The 15,344-nt window shown below is 40.5% G+C and overlaps 1 protein-coding gene across 1 annotated transcript; it reads right to left on the bottom strand.

Moving 5' to 3' along the window:
• Nucleotides 1–2,225: 2,225 nt before the first annotated feature.
• On the bottom strand, nucleotides 2,226–7,315 carry LOC131471412 (globoside alpha-1,3-N-acetylgalactosaminyltransferase 1-like). The gene is made up of 10 exons (XM_058647949.1): nucleotides 6,998–7,315; nucleotides 6,377–6,403; nucleotides 5,405–5,449; nucleotides 4,715–4,771; nucleotides 4,396–4,428; nucleotides 4,185–4,319; nucleotides 3,954–4,086; nucleotides 3,684–3,879; nucleotides 3,285–3,504; nucleotides 2,226–2,972 (listed from the first exon to the last, which is right to left on the bottom strand). Exons 1-10 carry the CDS (start codon nucleotides 7,054–7,056, stop codon nucleotides 2,831–2,833), a joined length of 1,047 nt encoding a protein of 348 aa, XP_058503932.1. The 5' UTR covers nucleotides 7,057–7,315; the 3' UTR covers nucleotides 2,226–2,830.
• Between the last annotated feature and the right edge of the window lie 8,029 nt (nucleotides 7,316–15,344).

Raw genomic sequence — 15,344 nt, 5'->3', positions numbered from 1 at the left:
TGAGTAAAACAATGTTATTTTTTGCTGTTTACCTGCAATTATATCACTTTCTTTTGCATAGATAAATAAAAACAAGATTAGACATTGATATGTGAACAATTCTTAATGAATAACTGAATATTTTATGGGGTGTCCTAATTTTTTCACATGACTGTATATGTTCAGGACACAAAATGTTCTAACAACCTGAAGCCAACACACTCAGGAAACATTAAAGGGGACATATTATACTCTATTTCCCCAAGCTAAAATAGTTCCCTGGTGTCCTAATTAACATGTCAGTGACATGCTTTGGTCAAAATACCATAAGGATGAAGCACCATAGCAGTTCAATAACTCAGCCAAACCCGCCCCTTTCAGAACACTTGGTTTTGTGCGTGGTCCCTTTAAATGCAAATGAGAGCGGCAAGCTGCATAAACTGACGCTGTATGTGACTGTATCAGTCTGCGTGATCAGCAACATACAGCGGCAGTTTATGCAACTCACTGCTCGCCGCTGGCGATCAGCGGTGCTGTAGAACCTGATAATGTAATAAATCCTTGATAATGTAATAACCCCGATAATGTAATAAAAATTTACAGTTGAGTCCATTGAAAATGTAATAAAACCTGATAATGTAATAACTTCCCGATAATGTAATAAAGTGCATTTCCCAATAATGTAATACACTTTTTACCAATAATGTAATAAAGTATTACATTAACGGGAGGTTATTACATTATCAGGTTAGCTTTCATTTCGCAGGTCCTGATAACGTAATAATTCCCCAATATTGTAATAATTTAACAGCAGACCACCCGTTACTTGGGTTCAAGTGGTGATACTGTGTAAGCAACGCAAGCTCGAGAGCTCTAGTGCCACCAACAGGACAAAGTTGGACATGCATGTATGTACATTAACTTTTGACTTGTTCATCCGTTTTTCACAAAAACGATGCTTTGGTCAAAATACCATAAGGATGAAGCACAATAGCAGTTCAATAACCCTGCTAAACCCGCCCCTTTCAGAACGCTCGGTTTTGTGCATGGTCCCTTTATATGCAAATGAGACACAGGCAAACACACACCCACTTCTTCCAGGGGGTTTCTGATTTGTCCTATTTACTGCGCTTACTCGCTCAGCTTCTGTTCCCTCCGCTCCATTCCTCTCCCCCCTCCCTCCACTAGATCTCTGACAATATCAACATGGCAGCGTGCGCAGAAAACAGCGAGAGTGCCACTGTTCTTGCAAGCCGAACAGTGCCGAACTGTAAATCAGTTAAAAACACTTAGGGACAGCACTGCTGATCGCCACCGCTGATCGCCAGCGGTGAGCGGCGAGCTGCATAAACTGCCGCTGAATGTGACTGTATCAGACTGAGTCTGTGCTCCGGAGACCTCCGACACAAAGATCAAGCCGAACTTTAAATCAGTTAAAAACACTTAGGGACAGCACCGCTGATCGCCACCGCTGATCAACACGGCTGATCGCCAGCGGCGAGCTGCATAAACTGCCGCTGTATGTGACTGTATCAGACTGAGTCTGTGATCCAGTCATGGAGGACGTACTGAACAAATATTTTTAATTAGGACGTCAGAATGGTCAGTTATGAGCTCTATTTGACCGTTTCTTAAAAATGTGTGTGTTTGTACGTCGGTGAAATACGGTCACTGACAAAATACGGCGACCGCTGGCCGCAGTCGAAGTTTGCTGACTTTATCCAGAACATTAGCTTCATATATAAAATCCTCTTAGGCTGGAAGTTTGTGTAAAACACTGTGCTCCACTGTGCAGCCACCAACAGCACACTTGTCTCTGCGTTGACATAATACCGCTCTTCCTCCCTCGCCTGCACTCTCGCATTTTATAGGGACATGGTGGAGCTAAGGTGGAGCTCTCGAAGTGTTTAAAGTTTAAAGTCAGAACTCAAATATTTTTTTCCTGTGTGGCCCTAATCCTCTTCCGTATGAGGGAGTTATCCTTTGATGATCCCTTAAAAAAGTAATCCACCTGAGTCCCTTGGACACAAAAAAATTAAAGACTGTCATAGAAACAATATGAAGCAAAGTATTTCCCAGTTACTTAACAAATATTAATACATTTTCTGAATTTTAACCCCTAATTTAAAAAAACAAACAAACAAAAAAACAAACACTAGAAGTTAATTGTTTTTCCAAAGGGGAAAATTATCCCAGCCTGGGAGTGTCAAAAAGGGGCAGCAACATTGAATTTTATCCATTGTTATTTTATTGCAAAGTCTGGTTGTAAATAAATTGCACTGAATTGAGTCCTTCAGACACAAAAACAAAACTCTATTAAAGACTGCCATAGAAATATTATGTATGTATTTTAAAGCAAAAAAAGCAAAGGTTAATGATCCATCCCATATATGCAAATTGGATTTTTGTTTCGAGGGAGGGATTATCAGATCCTGATCCTGAAATTGGCAGCAACACAGGATTATCATACTTTTTACATTTACTTAGAAAATATCGTTAAAGTTTCTCCCTGCTTCTAAAACTGAGGTCAACAGTGAATTCAACAAGGAATACCAAATGAACTCCAGAAGGATACATAAAATAAAATACAGTTATCCAAGCTCTGTCTGTTACATAGCTGAACAAGAATAATTAATAGTAATATAGGCTGACACTATAACACACTAACCATTCAGACAATGTATTGTCGCTTCATCTTAGGAGAGAATTTCCATTTATTAACCTTTTTTTTCCTTCATGTTCCCAGTGGAGCATTCTGGGTGATTTCTAAGCAGCCTAAGTACATCCTTTTGGATCAGACCTAATGATATCAAACAAAAACAATTGCATTTCTGGCATGCTGTCAACCCTCTCAGGCGTTGGGTCGAATCGCAGCATAGTTCTTGATGACTCCAGAGAACCTGATGGTGTGAATTTCAGGCTCCTTGCTTTTGAAGTCCTGCCACAGGTACTCAGGTGATAGAACCTTAGTGGGCTTGTTGATCCACATGTACCTAAAATTGCAGAGGAAAATACATGTTTGATGGACTGGCTAAAGAACATAGGCCATGGAAATAATGGATCTAAAGCCTTGTCAAGTAAAGGGTGGATGTATCAGTGTCTGTAGAGAAAATGTGGTGAGACAGTGACAAGAGGACGTAAAAGAATGCTTTGCACGAGCACTCTCTACAGCCTTCTCTTAGAAATATGTGACTTTCAATGAAGTTGAAGAGAATGGATGAGGTAGACTGAGACTGGGGCACTGTGGATTAGCCAGCTAGCTGAAAATGATAGGAAAACACCCAGATGGTCTGTGCTCTGCTTACCTGTTTAGGTGACTCTCCTCCTGCCAGGCTGCCTCAATGCCTTTTTTAGCATCATCCTTAAAGTTTTCGCTGCAAGTTTTGGTGAGCTGCTGTACTTCCTGCACTTGGCCTCCGTATGCCCCTCCACAGTAGTAGAAGTCGCCTTCCCCGAGACTAATGTAGGCTTTGGAGGACGGCCGCCGCTCATAGGGTAACACATCACGATTGGTTTTGTAGTATCCTGCAAATTCAATTGAAAAGAAAGGGGAACATTCACAAAACCAGGAAGATCAAGATAAAGAAACACCAGACTGCTGTGTCATGTGGGTTAGTGGCTGGGACCAAGTGGACTGAAGGTGCTGTCTCCTGGGTTGTTGCCTTGGCTTTGTCATAAAGAAGAGGAAAGAATTCTCTTTTGACCTGGATGAATCACAGCAACTAGTCTGTCCAACGACTCTGTCCCCCAGCGGTCATGGAACTTGGAGTCCACATCCAGACAGAAGATGTAGTCGGTGTTGTCTTGAAGCTCCTGCTCTATCAATTTCTGGATGATCTCCATCCTGCGTGCAGAGATCTCCTGCCAACGGTCGGCACTGGGTACGGTATGCACCGTCAACTGGAGGCGGAGAAGAAGATGTCTTTAAAACATGATGGAATGAGGGTTAGGGAAACAGAACTAAAGTCCTTTACCTTTCTGCCAGCAGCCATTTTGACTTTGGGCACGTCCTTTGGCTTGTCGGTAAAGACGTGCATGTGGACAGTGAAACCTACAAAGAAGTGCTGTTCTGCTGTTTCAAGGAAAGCCTTCAGGAACATGGTGTACCTGTGGAGAAGATGAGAGGGGTCACCTCCAGGTTAAAGGTAAAACTAGAAGCGTTGCATTCATGGTTACATGCAGATCAGAGCATTGTGACATCATACTTTCCCACAGCGAACACAGTAGCTGCGATGCTGATGTTCTTTGGTTTGTAGATGGCGTCTAACAGATTGGGGTTGAAAGATCCTTCCCAGACAACAGGAGCCAACCAGGGAGTCACCGTCACTACATCGGTACGACTATGACGAAAGATAGAAGCTGATGTCATCAACAAGCAAACAGCCAGTCAAAATTACGACAGTGAGCAATACTCACCCATGGATGATGCTGGGCTGTTTGTACTTTAAACTGAAACACAAACATTAAGGTTTGCTGATGAGCAAAACACACACAACAGTCTGAAATGCGATAATAATCCCTGCAACTTGACTTTCCTCAGGTGTCTGTTTCTCCCCCCCTTTCTGTCCCCCACCTCTCCTCTGTCCCCCAACCATGCCTTGAGATAATGTATGTTGTGATTCGGCGCTATACAAATACAATTGAACTGAATCAAAAGTCTGAACTGCTTAATACTGCAAACACTTCCCTGCTCTAGTGAAGATGAAAAGGATGAATATGAGCATACTGCGCTTACTGGTCAGGGGATTCCAGGTGGCCTTCAGGGCAAAAAGTAATGGTTTTAGCAGCACATCTACAGATGACACACAGACACATACACACACCAGAGCATCAGTCAGAGTGGATGGATCTGTCTGAACCAATTCAACAGATACAAAACAAATTGTGATGCAGCCGTAGTTGCAATTGTTGAATGTGGAGAGACAGCGGCAAAGATGTGAGGTTGTTGGACCAGTGAGAATACAGGGGGAAGCATTGTTGGTATGTTTTTTTTTTGAACACACACCAATTTGTGATAGTGAACCTCGTGTATACATCTGACATGGTTGAAGCTATGGGTCGTAATCAGGGGTTGGCCAAAAATGTCCCATGATTACGTTTCAGTTGGAGGACAGGTTGGCTCAGGGGGCACCAGCAACTCTCAGGTTACCGGCCCAGTTCCGATCCACTCATTGTATTGCTGCTGCTTGAGGACTTCACCACAAAATGGAATGGGAGACAACAGTGTACAATGTCTCACTGGAGCAGGTGGCCTTCCGGCATGCAGTTTTTCAAGTTCAGCGGGTCCTGCTACAGAAGCACAGATGAAGCTTTTGCTTCTCCCGCTTTCCCTTTCGGTTATGTATATTGTGTGAACTGCACTGTTGTGTGATGAGTGATCTAAATGTCATGGCCGAAATAAACATATAAATAAATAGCTACTGACCCATCCACTGATGTGCCCTCATTCTTCTCAGAGGGCTCCAATGTTCTGTGAAAAAACAAAGAAAAACAATGACACCAGGCCAGTGGGTGTGTGTGTTCCAGGTATTACTCCTCATGTGGGAACCTGAATTTGTTTACAGCGTCACATAATCCGGACTTGTTTTCCTTTGCATTCAAATTTGATTTTCACAACTTGTGTAGACTAAACCTATAGCAGTGGGGTGTGGTTAGAGCGGCGGCTGATGGAGGAGAGGGAGGAGTGGCTCAGCCGCTGATCAGACAGCTGGACGGAATCAGGTAATCAGTCAGCTATATAAGCACGCTCGTAACCTGGTTCTGGTCTCTTGCAGTAGGCTGGGTCCAGTGAGAGAGAAGCGGAGCTGAGACGGCTGCAGGAACACGGTGGATGCAGCCGTCAGAGTGACGGCGGTGCTTTTTGGGGAGGCTTTTGAGACATTTCAGTTGAACTTTATTTGTTTATGCCACCTTTGACAATAAACTGGACTAAAAGTATCACATATAGAAATGACTAAAATTTGACTGAAACTAATAAGCATTTTAGTCCAAAAGTCTAAGCCTAGACTGCTACCCACACGTAACTTCTGGGACACTGAGCCTACTAAGCAGTGTCAGTCAAAAACTAATGAGCCAATGGGGACGCTCTGCTGAAAAACCCCACCCACTCGAGAGGTTTGTGCCAAAACTGCAAAAAGTTTGTGCCAAAAGTCTGAGCTTAGAGACAGAAGCAGAGGGAACCGTAAACAAAATAATGTTAATAATTTACACAATTTGACAAATTATTTGATTGCAAGTTATAAGTTTTATTTTTGAAATTAGTGTTATGTTCTCTCAAATTCCTATTTTTTTTTTTTTTTTGACACAAATCTAATTCCATATTAGACTAAATTAACTAAGGAAATGATGCAATGCAATTCCCTCTGAAGTCATGAAAACCAGTGTGTGTGTGTTTTACCTGTTGGTGTTGAAGGTGTACATGACTCTGTGGAGACAAACAAGAGTACTAAGTATTGGTACTACAATTACAGCAGCAACAGTACTGCGGTAACAGCAGTAACACAGGTTATTGTGCTGCAGTATTAGTACTATCGTAATAGTAGTTATAGTATTGCAGTCATTGTAATATTAGAATTCAAATTATAGGACGAAAGCAACTGCAGTATTAGTACTACAGTTCAATAAGTTGTAGTACTAGTGCAATTAATGTAGTATTACCATCCAGTATTGTACTCCTCTAAGTGCAGTATTAGTACTAGGACAATGGTAGTAACAGTGGGTATGAGAAAAAAAAAATATTCTGATAATACCGTTGCTATTAAGAGCTTTACAAGTTTCTTTTCTCTTTGTGTAAACATTTCTTTTGTTTCCTTCATCTCCCTGGCGGCTTGATTCATTCTGTTACCGGTGACTGGCTGTGAATCACCTTCAGAGTTTAAAGCGAAGTCTAAGTCTTTGTTGAGAACAGAGCTGGAAAGAAAACAGATAGCCTGGCAACTTGGAAACAAGTTTAAACCTAGCAGTAACTTAGTAAGTATAAGAACGTTTGTAACAGTAGTATTAGTACTTCAGTACTCACCCCAGCAGCAGAACAAACAGAAAAATCCCAGACACAGCTTTGATGCTTAACAAATTCATCTCACACTCTGAATCAGGATCAGGAAAATCCAGATCCACGCACAGCAAATACAGCGACCCAGCACTGAGCTTGTTCCTTGTGAACCAGCAGGTTGTGTGATGAGTGATGAGTGGTAAAACACTCCAACTTGGGCATGCAAAATAGATTCTGGATAAACACCTACCACCTGGCTTTAGGTGTGTCTTTAAGCTCCTCTTATAACATCCTCGGTGATCAGACTTTTACTAAACTGCTCACTGCAGCTCAATTAACTCCCCTCTCTGGGAAGGGCGACCAGAACAGAACTGATGATCAGGAGAAAATGAAGGTTAACATATACAGGGTGTCAGGCAATAAAAGGACCTCACACTGTTCCTTTAAGTTTTTAGAGGGAAAAATTCTTTTTAAATAGCACCAGATATTTATTATTATTGTGTCCAATAATAAGTGGTTTTGAAGTGCATGTGACCATGTGTCTGAGGACCGGCAGCCGTTTCAGGAAGCAAAGCTGCAGCGTGTTCATTGCTACAAATTGGTATGCTGAATATCACTTTTTAACATATTTAAATTAGCAGTAACTACATGTAAAAGAGTATTTGTTCAGGCAGTTTCATTATACAGTGTGGATATGTTCTCAGTTGCAAAATAATGACGATCATGTTTCTAAATTTAACATCTATTAACAATTACAGGAGATGGATGCAAGAACGTTTTATGGGTGGAGGGAGAATGATCTGGGAGTTCGGGCCATTCCCTCAGACAATGAGGACAGTGAGCTTGTGAGTGACAGTGACAGTGGAGATAGTGAGGAAGAGTGGATCCCTACATCAGGTTTGAGACACTGTTAGTTGCAGGGTCAGTCAAAGGTCAGCACAGAAAATAAGTGTGTGCATGTGTGCGTGTGTGTCAGTGGATGAAGAACACATTAGAATTTGTACTCCCTGCTTTGTGATTTAAAGGTGTATGTGCCCATGATGATGAGGAGACTAAGACTGAGTCTGAGAATGAGAATGCAGAAGAGGAGGTTAATGCCCCACAGCTACCCTGATGGAGAACACCCCAAAATGCACATACATACTGATGGGGAGGCCTTTCCCCATCTCATGGTATCATGCCACCCCTTGAGTACTTAAGGAAGTTCTTCTCAGAGGACATGCTAGAAGTTACCAGGCCCCAAAGAATTACTTAATTAGTTAATTAGTTAATTAGTTAAATCCGCCTCGAGAATGAACAATGCTGTCGTCATTTTTCTAGACAGCACTGACAAAGTGAATGAACTGGTTGAGAATGGTGTGGTGGTGGAAGGTTCACTGGTGCAGGTGTTACCTGATATAAAATCATTATATCAAACGTACCGCTGTTCATAAGTAACAAGGCTCTGATGAAGAAGGAACTGCGATAAAAATGATGCTGTAGATCTGCTCTCCTGAAGCACGTCGTGTCTTTCCGGAGACAGGTGTTTATGATACTCAAGGACAACAGATCAGAGTTAAATCTGGCTCTGAAGTTCAGAGTATGATTATGATTATACAGTTCACGTCACATCAGACTCCCTCAAATGTTTCGGTTGCGGGGCAGAGGGACACTTGGTCCACTGGTGCCCGGGAAGAGCAGGTGACTGCCGGCCTGACGCTGCTGCTGCTGCTGCTGCAGCGGAGCCGCCAGTCCCCACCCAAACACACACACACCCCCGACACACACAGACACAGACATCCCACACACAAGCAAACCACAGACGCACACATCAAACACACAGACAGAGGCACAGTGGATATGCTGGCTGGTTTCTACTGCAACCCTTAAACCCTCTTTTCAAATCTAATTGTGACTAGTTGTTAACCTTATAAAGCCTGACACATAGAAACTGAGATGTTTATTAAACATTAAAACAAAACCCCCAAAATAAAATATTTGCCATATCATTTTGTTTATGAGATTCTTTTTTCTTCTTCTTTTTTTAACATTTACAAAATATAGAATACTTGCGACCGTTTTTTTTTGTTTTTTTTTTACATAAAAACTTTTACAGCCTTTTTATTTCATTTTGTGGTATAGGCACATAAACAGTTTCTGTCCTTGTCCAGGCAAAGATGCACCTTTACACTCCTCACAGTATTTCAATGTACTTTCTTTTTCTCTCTTCTTCTTCTAATATGTTTGACATCCAAGAACACACACGTAACAAAGCCTAGAGTGATTATGATGTCAGAGGAATTGCTATTGTGAAAATACCCAAGATGTGTTTTAAAATGGCATTTCAGTCAATAATTATTTGAATTAGATCCTCAGAATAGTGTGTAGCATGTAGAATGTAGTTGATGAGGAAGGGAACAAGAACCACTGCGTGTCCATGTGTGTTTGCATACATTGCACAAGCGTCGCTTGCTTTGCTTTTTCACCAACAATGCAGCTGAGCACGCCTCCATTTACAATCCGACGTCTTCCTTAAATCGGATTATAGATGACATTTATTAAATAATTCTAATTATACATTTACTAACTACATCTATTAAATGTCACCAACCACACCTCTATGTACAATTCGACCTAACTGTACATAGAGGTGTGGTCAGCTGCATTGTTGGTGAAAAAGGAATTCAACCTCTGACTCAGAAAAACCTGCAAAGCAAGCGACGCACGTACAATGTACTCAAACACGCAGGGACACACTTCAGTGGTTCTTCTCCCCCTCCTCAACAACGACATGTTGTCCTTTCTCACTCGAGTTTGGGCCTTTTGTTCCTATGCACTCTATCTCTCTCATCATCAAAAATGCACGTATGCAATGACACGTGACAGTCACAAGTTTCCTTGTTTAGGCTAACATCTCTCTGGGTTAGTATCACCAGGATGGCAGACTCACAGGTCCACTCTCATTCAAATATTAAAATGTCTCACTTGTACAGGCCAATTTTCTATAAGATTCAGGGGTGTTAAACTATGGGATGGCTTTTTTTCCACATGGCAAAAATGCGTTCCTCTACAAAATGCTGCAAAAAAATGTGTTTATTTGTTTTTGTTCAATTGCTGTTTGTTAATTACTTTTCCCCATGTATTATCTAATTTAATTTAGAGAAATGTATTACATAGTATTCTGTATTCACATGTTTTGTGTATTGCTATTGTTGTTATCAAATATGTATATGTATTTAACTAATGTGTGTTTTGTGTGACAGTATTGGGATTTTTTTTCCCTGCACGGTATTTTTCTTTCGTACTTTTGTCCTTTTTGTGCAAAATAAATAAAACTAAAAACACAAAAAAATCGCTTGGTGACACAGGTCTTCTCCATTTCTGCATCAGTAAATCTGTGATACGAGGATAAATTACTAAGGACTAAGCCAGGATGAACTTAGTTCAACCTATGGTAAGACTCGCTTTTTGAGATATCCTGCATATTTTAATTGCAGGCCCCAGGTGTCCGACTTTCCACGCTCACACGTCTGCTGATTGACGTTTTTGGTTTGTTGTGTTTACTTTTTCAGTTTGCGCAGCACCTCCTTGGTCAACTGTTTACTGTAGCAGTTGATCTTCCAGTGCACTGGCATCCATCCCAGCAGCATTCGGTGGAAATCTGTCCATGCAAATGCAAACATCTCCCTCCACTCCCTCTCCAGGGCGGCAAAGTCTACCTCCTTTTTCACGGCTAATTTCAGCTCCGTGAAATAGTAGTCCAGTAAGCTTTGGGCCTTCTTCTCGCACTCCCTTTCGTCCATGCAGCTTCCTCAAAAATACACTACATCTTTCATTCCACAGCCCCCACCGACATACTGAAAGTCTACGGCAGCTACTTTCTGTCCACTTTGGGAAAAACAGAAGTCGGCAAACTTGGCATCTCCATGAACGACAGTCTTAAAACGACATTCGTTGAGAACCCTGTCAATGTCGCCTGCAGCTGCTTTGAGCTCTGCGTCGTCCATGGCCTCCAGCTCATCTGGACGAGTCTCCAGGTGCCAGTAGGTGCCGACAGGCCACAGTCCCTCTGGTTCCACACCCAGGAAGAGAGCGTGGAAGTGGGCAAGCCAGCTGAGGCAAGCCCTCATTTCCCGGTCCTTTACACTGGTTCTACAAGACGAACAAAAAAACATCATTTATCCAGCCCAAAATCATGTGTCTCACCTCTTCATGAAGACTAATTTATGATCATTTAATAATCTGCTCTGGCTGATCATCATCTATTTATCTGCTAATTATTAAAAATGATGAATTTTTGTTCACTTCATAGCTGATGCTTAGTTACCAAAACCTTTTTATATTTATATTTCTCAGTTTCATGATGCCCTGTTTCATGTATTTAATGATGACACAAATGCAGATTGGAGAGACAGATTATTAGTGTTGTCTAATACCTGGAAACAGGAGTTAAACAATTCTTTTGTGTTATTTGTGTTCCTTAAAGTGTTATATTGTCAGATGGAGGGAGAAAAAAAGGAAAATCTGATAAATATATGGGCCAAAGGTATCTGCATCAATTGTTGGCCATCGGCTGCACTATTTTCTCAGAAATCGGCTTTGTGTTGGCCATAGAAAAAATTGTTGAGCTCGACTTTAAATGGAGAACAAATGAAAATGAAAGATCAGATTACGACTGCCACTCCTTCACTGGATCTGCAACTGTTTCATTTGCATTCTGTTTTTACATGCTAAAAACATGCAACGCTGATATTGTCCTCTTTATTCTGATGTCACTGACGCCCACAGTCAAATTAGTCCCAAATTAAACCCGTCCTCAGCATGTAAATATGTAAATGAAAATTCAGCTGTTTTGACAACCTGACAGAGGTTATATCACTATAGTGTTCGCGATTTATTGAGATTTACTGCCATCTAGTGGTTAGACTGCAGAGTGCAACAATGTTGTGTTACTTTGTTTTACCCATCACTCACACTATTGGCTACTATTGACTGGCTCTGACTGGCAAGATTGTTGTTGACACAAGGCTTTTTAGAATATGCTTACACAATTACTGAATTTTTCTTTTGGACACCTTTTTATGGTTTTTAGTGTGGTTATCTTATTCTTAAAGTACATACACGCATGCATACATACATATAGGCTAATTACCCCAAAATATGATCATTTAGGTTTTTATTTGTGTCCTTACCCTTAATGTTAAAGGAAATACGGGTGGAAATGTTGACAATAATTTATATATATATCTGGGTACATTTCTCACGTTTTTAAGGTTTCCCTAAACCGGAGAGAGGAGGAGGAAGTGGGAACCCACCCAGGGCCGGTTTTGCTGCCTCTGACAGGACACTGCTCCACAGCGAGCACTCCAGGAGGACTTTGACAGGATGGGGCAGACTGTCCGTCTTAAAGATGGTGTTGTGCCAACCATTTTCAACTTTCCAGCTCATCTTCAAAAGGTATGTGTATCATTAACCAACAATAATTTAAGGTGTATAAGATTGATATATCAATATAAATATGTGATTAAATGTCACACAGTTTTTGTTTCTGCAAGTTATATCATGTATTTTAAAAAAGCACATTTTAGACACTCAAAACTTCTTTACTTAAGTTTATTTTAGTCGGTGCCAACAAGAAGCACAATTTTAATGCAAATTTTGCAAATGCAAATTTGCATTTGCAAACTAATGAGAGCATCATATGGCTTGTTATATTAAATCCTTTATCTTGGTGGTTCCCAGAAAGGTCTATGATGGTGTTAGTAGTCTAAGAGCCCAACATTATTTGAGGTGGTTTGAAAAACACTGGCTATCTCTGTCACTCATACACTGGAAAGAATACACATGTGTGAACATTGAAACTACACCCAGGGGTTTGCACCTATCTGTTCTGTTCATGGTTATAATTATTCATAAGTATGCAGTGTCATAATAACTACATCTCTGTACAGGGTGGAGATTTCAACATGCAGCATTTCTTGGTGTATACTTTTTAAAGGAAAATCTTTTACCTATTTTAGAACATTATTCCATTTTTTTTTAGAACATAACATAATTATTCATAAGTATGCTGTGTCATAACTACATCTCGGACGTTTATAACAAACCAAACCGTTTGAAAATCGGTAGAAAGTTGAGCAAATTATGGACTTACTTGGCAACATGGGTGAGCGAGCTGACTGTGGCAAGATGGCCGCCAGTGCTGCGCTGACGAGACATCTACGTATGGTTGTCACGCCAGGGTGTTATTCTCCGGGGCTGCCGCTGGACGCTACTCCTGATGGGAGCTGCTCATAATATTTATTTAATTTATATATATATTTAATATCTTCCTTCACGCAAGGGGCACTGCTCGGCAAACTACGTTACTTATGTTACGTCACCTCCGGCAGATCATCAATTTGTTTTGTTTTGTTTTTCTCTTATTTTGTCTGTTCATTTGTTTCCGCGGTATCTGAGTGTTTTTTGGCAGTTGGCATAAACTGGTGTGTGACTGGATCGAGATGGCAAGCCAGGGGGATGACGATGAGGATGAAATGGAGTGTGGTGGCTGGACACCAGTATCTAGCAGGAGAGAACGAGGACAGGGTCAAACCAAATGGGAGGAAATAAATCAAGGAAATAAAAGAGGGTGGAGAGAAGACGGTTCAGATGAAGAGTGACGATTTAACCTTAAAAAAGTAGCAAGGGATTCAAACTGATTCTAAAATTTAAAAAGGAATATGAGCACATCAGTTTAAGCCCAATCTTGCTGTCACTGGAATTAAAAAAGAAGGTAGGGGAAGTAGAAATGGCGAAAATCCTGAGAGATGGAAATCTAAATGAATGGGCATATAAATGGGGATTCAAATTCTCAGTTAATAAAACAAAGACTATGATATTTACAAATAAAAGAATAGAAGATAGAGTAAAACTGAAACTATACAATCAGGAGTTGGAGAGAGTGAAATTCTTTAAACTATTAGGGATATGGTTTGATGAGAAAGTTACATGGAAGTTACACATTCAAAAATTGATGGACAAATGTAAGAAAATATTGAATATAATGAGATGTTTAGTTGGTAGGGAATGGGGAGCAGATAGGAAGGCTTTAAGGGTTATATATAATGGGTTACTAAGATCAGTGCTAGATTATGGCTGTGTGGTGTATGGATCCGCAGCAAGCACACATCTCAAAAAACTGGATACACTCCAGTATCAGGCACTAAGGTTATGCACAGGAGCTTTTAAAACAACCCCGACATCAGCACTCCAAGTAGAAATGGGGGAAATGCCACTAGAATTAAGAAGGATACAGAACTCATTGAATTACTGGACCAGACTACAGGGTCATAATCGAAATCATCCAACACAAGACACATTAAAACCATGTTAGCCCTGTTCAGACTCAAGTTCATCACTCATAAGTTTACAATCCAGCCATTCTGAAAGCAGACAAGACCTCATTATAGAAATACAACAAACATTATATAGAATTCAGATGATGGGACTCACAGTAATATGTTTATGGATACCAGCACACATTACAGGGGTTAAAGGGAACCAAATAGCAGACAAGGTGGCAAAGGCAGCAACGGGACATAATAATATAGATCTAGCAATAAAATTAAGCAAAACAGAAATACACAGCATCATTAAACAAAAAGTAAAGGAAAGATGGCAAAAACAATTGGAGGAGGAGAGGAAAGGAAGATGGTTTTACAGTATCCAAAGAAAAGTGGGAGTGGCTAGGCGCACAGAAAGATGCAGGAAAGAGGATCAGATTTGGCAATACGGGATTAAACAACACATTGTTTCTTATCAATAAACACAATACAGACAGATGTGATCACTGTGGGCAGGAGGAATTCCATTCATCATGTTATTACACAATGTCAGAAATATCAAAGGGAGAGAGAAGTGATGATTAGAAAGCTGAGAGACATTGATGAGGAATGGGAGTTGGTAGAGGTATTGAGCAAGAACCGGAGTGAGTGCTACAAAATATTAATGCAGTTTCTTAAGACTACAAGGTTGATTGGGAGGATATAGGATGTGTGAGTGTGTGTATGAATAGGTGTATTTATATGTAAATAGGTGTTTTTTGTGTGTGTTTTGTAGTGTGTATATCTGTATATATATAGCAATATATATACATATAGATATGGATATAATTATTAGTATATATATATATATATTAATATTTATTATTTATTTATTATTCTTCTTATTATTTTTTTTATTTTTATTTTTTTTTCAAGAAATAGTTCAGTTGGATTAACATTTCGAACCACACTCCATACCAGATGGTGGCGGTAATGCACCAAATCGTTGTTTGCCAACCGCCATTAAACCTCAGAAAAGAAGAAGAAGAAGATCAACGGGGCACCTACGTCACTTCCGTCACTCACTTGGA

This window comes from Solea solea, chromosome 13, assembly GCF_958295425.1.
Source record: "Solea solea chromosome 13, fSolSol10.1, whole genome shotgun sequence".
In the NCBI taxonomy this organism is placed as follows: Eukaryota; Metazoa; Chordata; class Actinopteri; order Pleuronectiformes; family Soleidae; genus Solea; species Solea solea.
The sequence above is the reverse complement of the archived record's forward strand: the minus strand, read 5'-3'. Positions and strand labels throughout refer to the sequence as shown.

Excerpts from the sequence above, each read along its gene's own strand:
- LOC131471412 (XM_058647949.1), bottom strand. The coding sequence starts at position 7,056 with ATGAATTTGTTAAGCATCAAAGCTGTGTCTGGGATTTTTCTGTTTGTT. Across the intron at positions 4,320-4,395 it reads CAGCCCAGCATCATCCATGG|TCGTACCGATGTAGTGACGG; the intron begins GTGAGTATTGCT and ends CTTTCGTCATAG. Across the intron at positions 2,973-3,284 it reads GAGGAGAGTCACCTAAACAG|GTACATGTGGATCAACAAGC; the intron begins GTAAGCAGAGCA and ends CTGCAATTTTAG.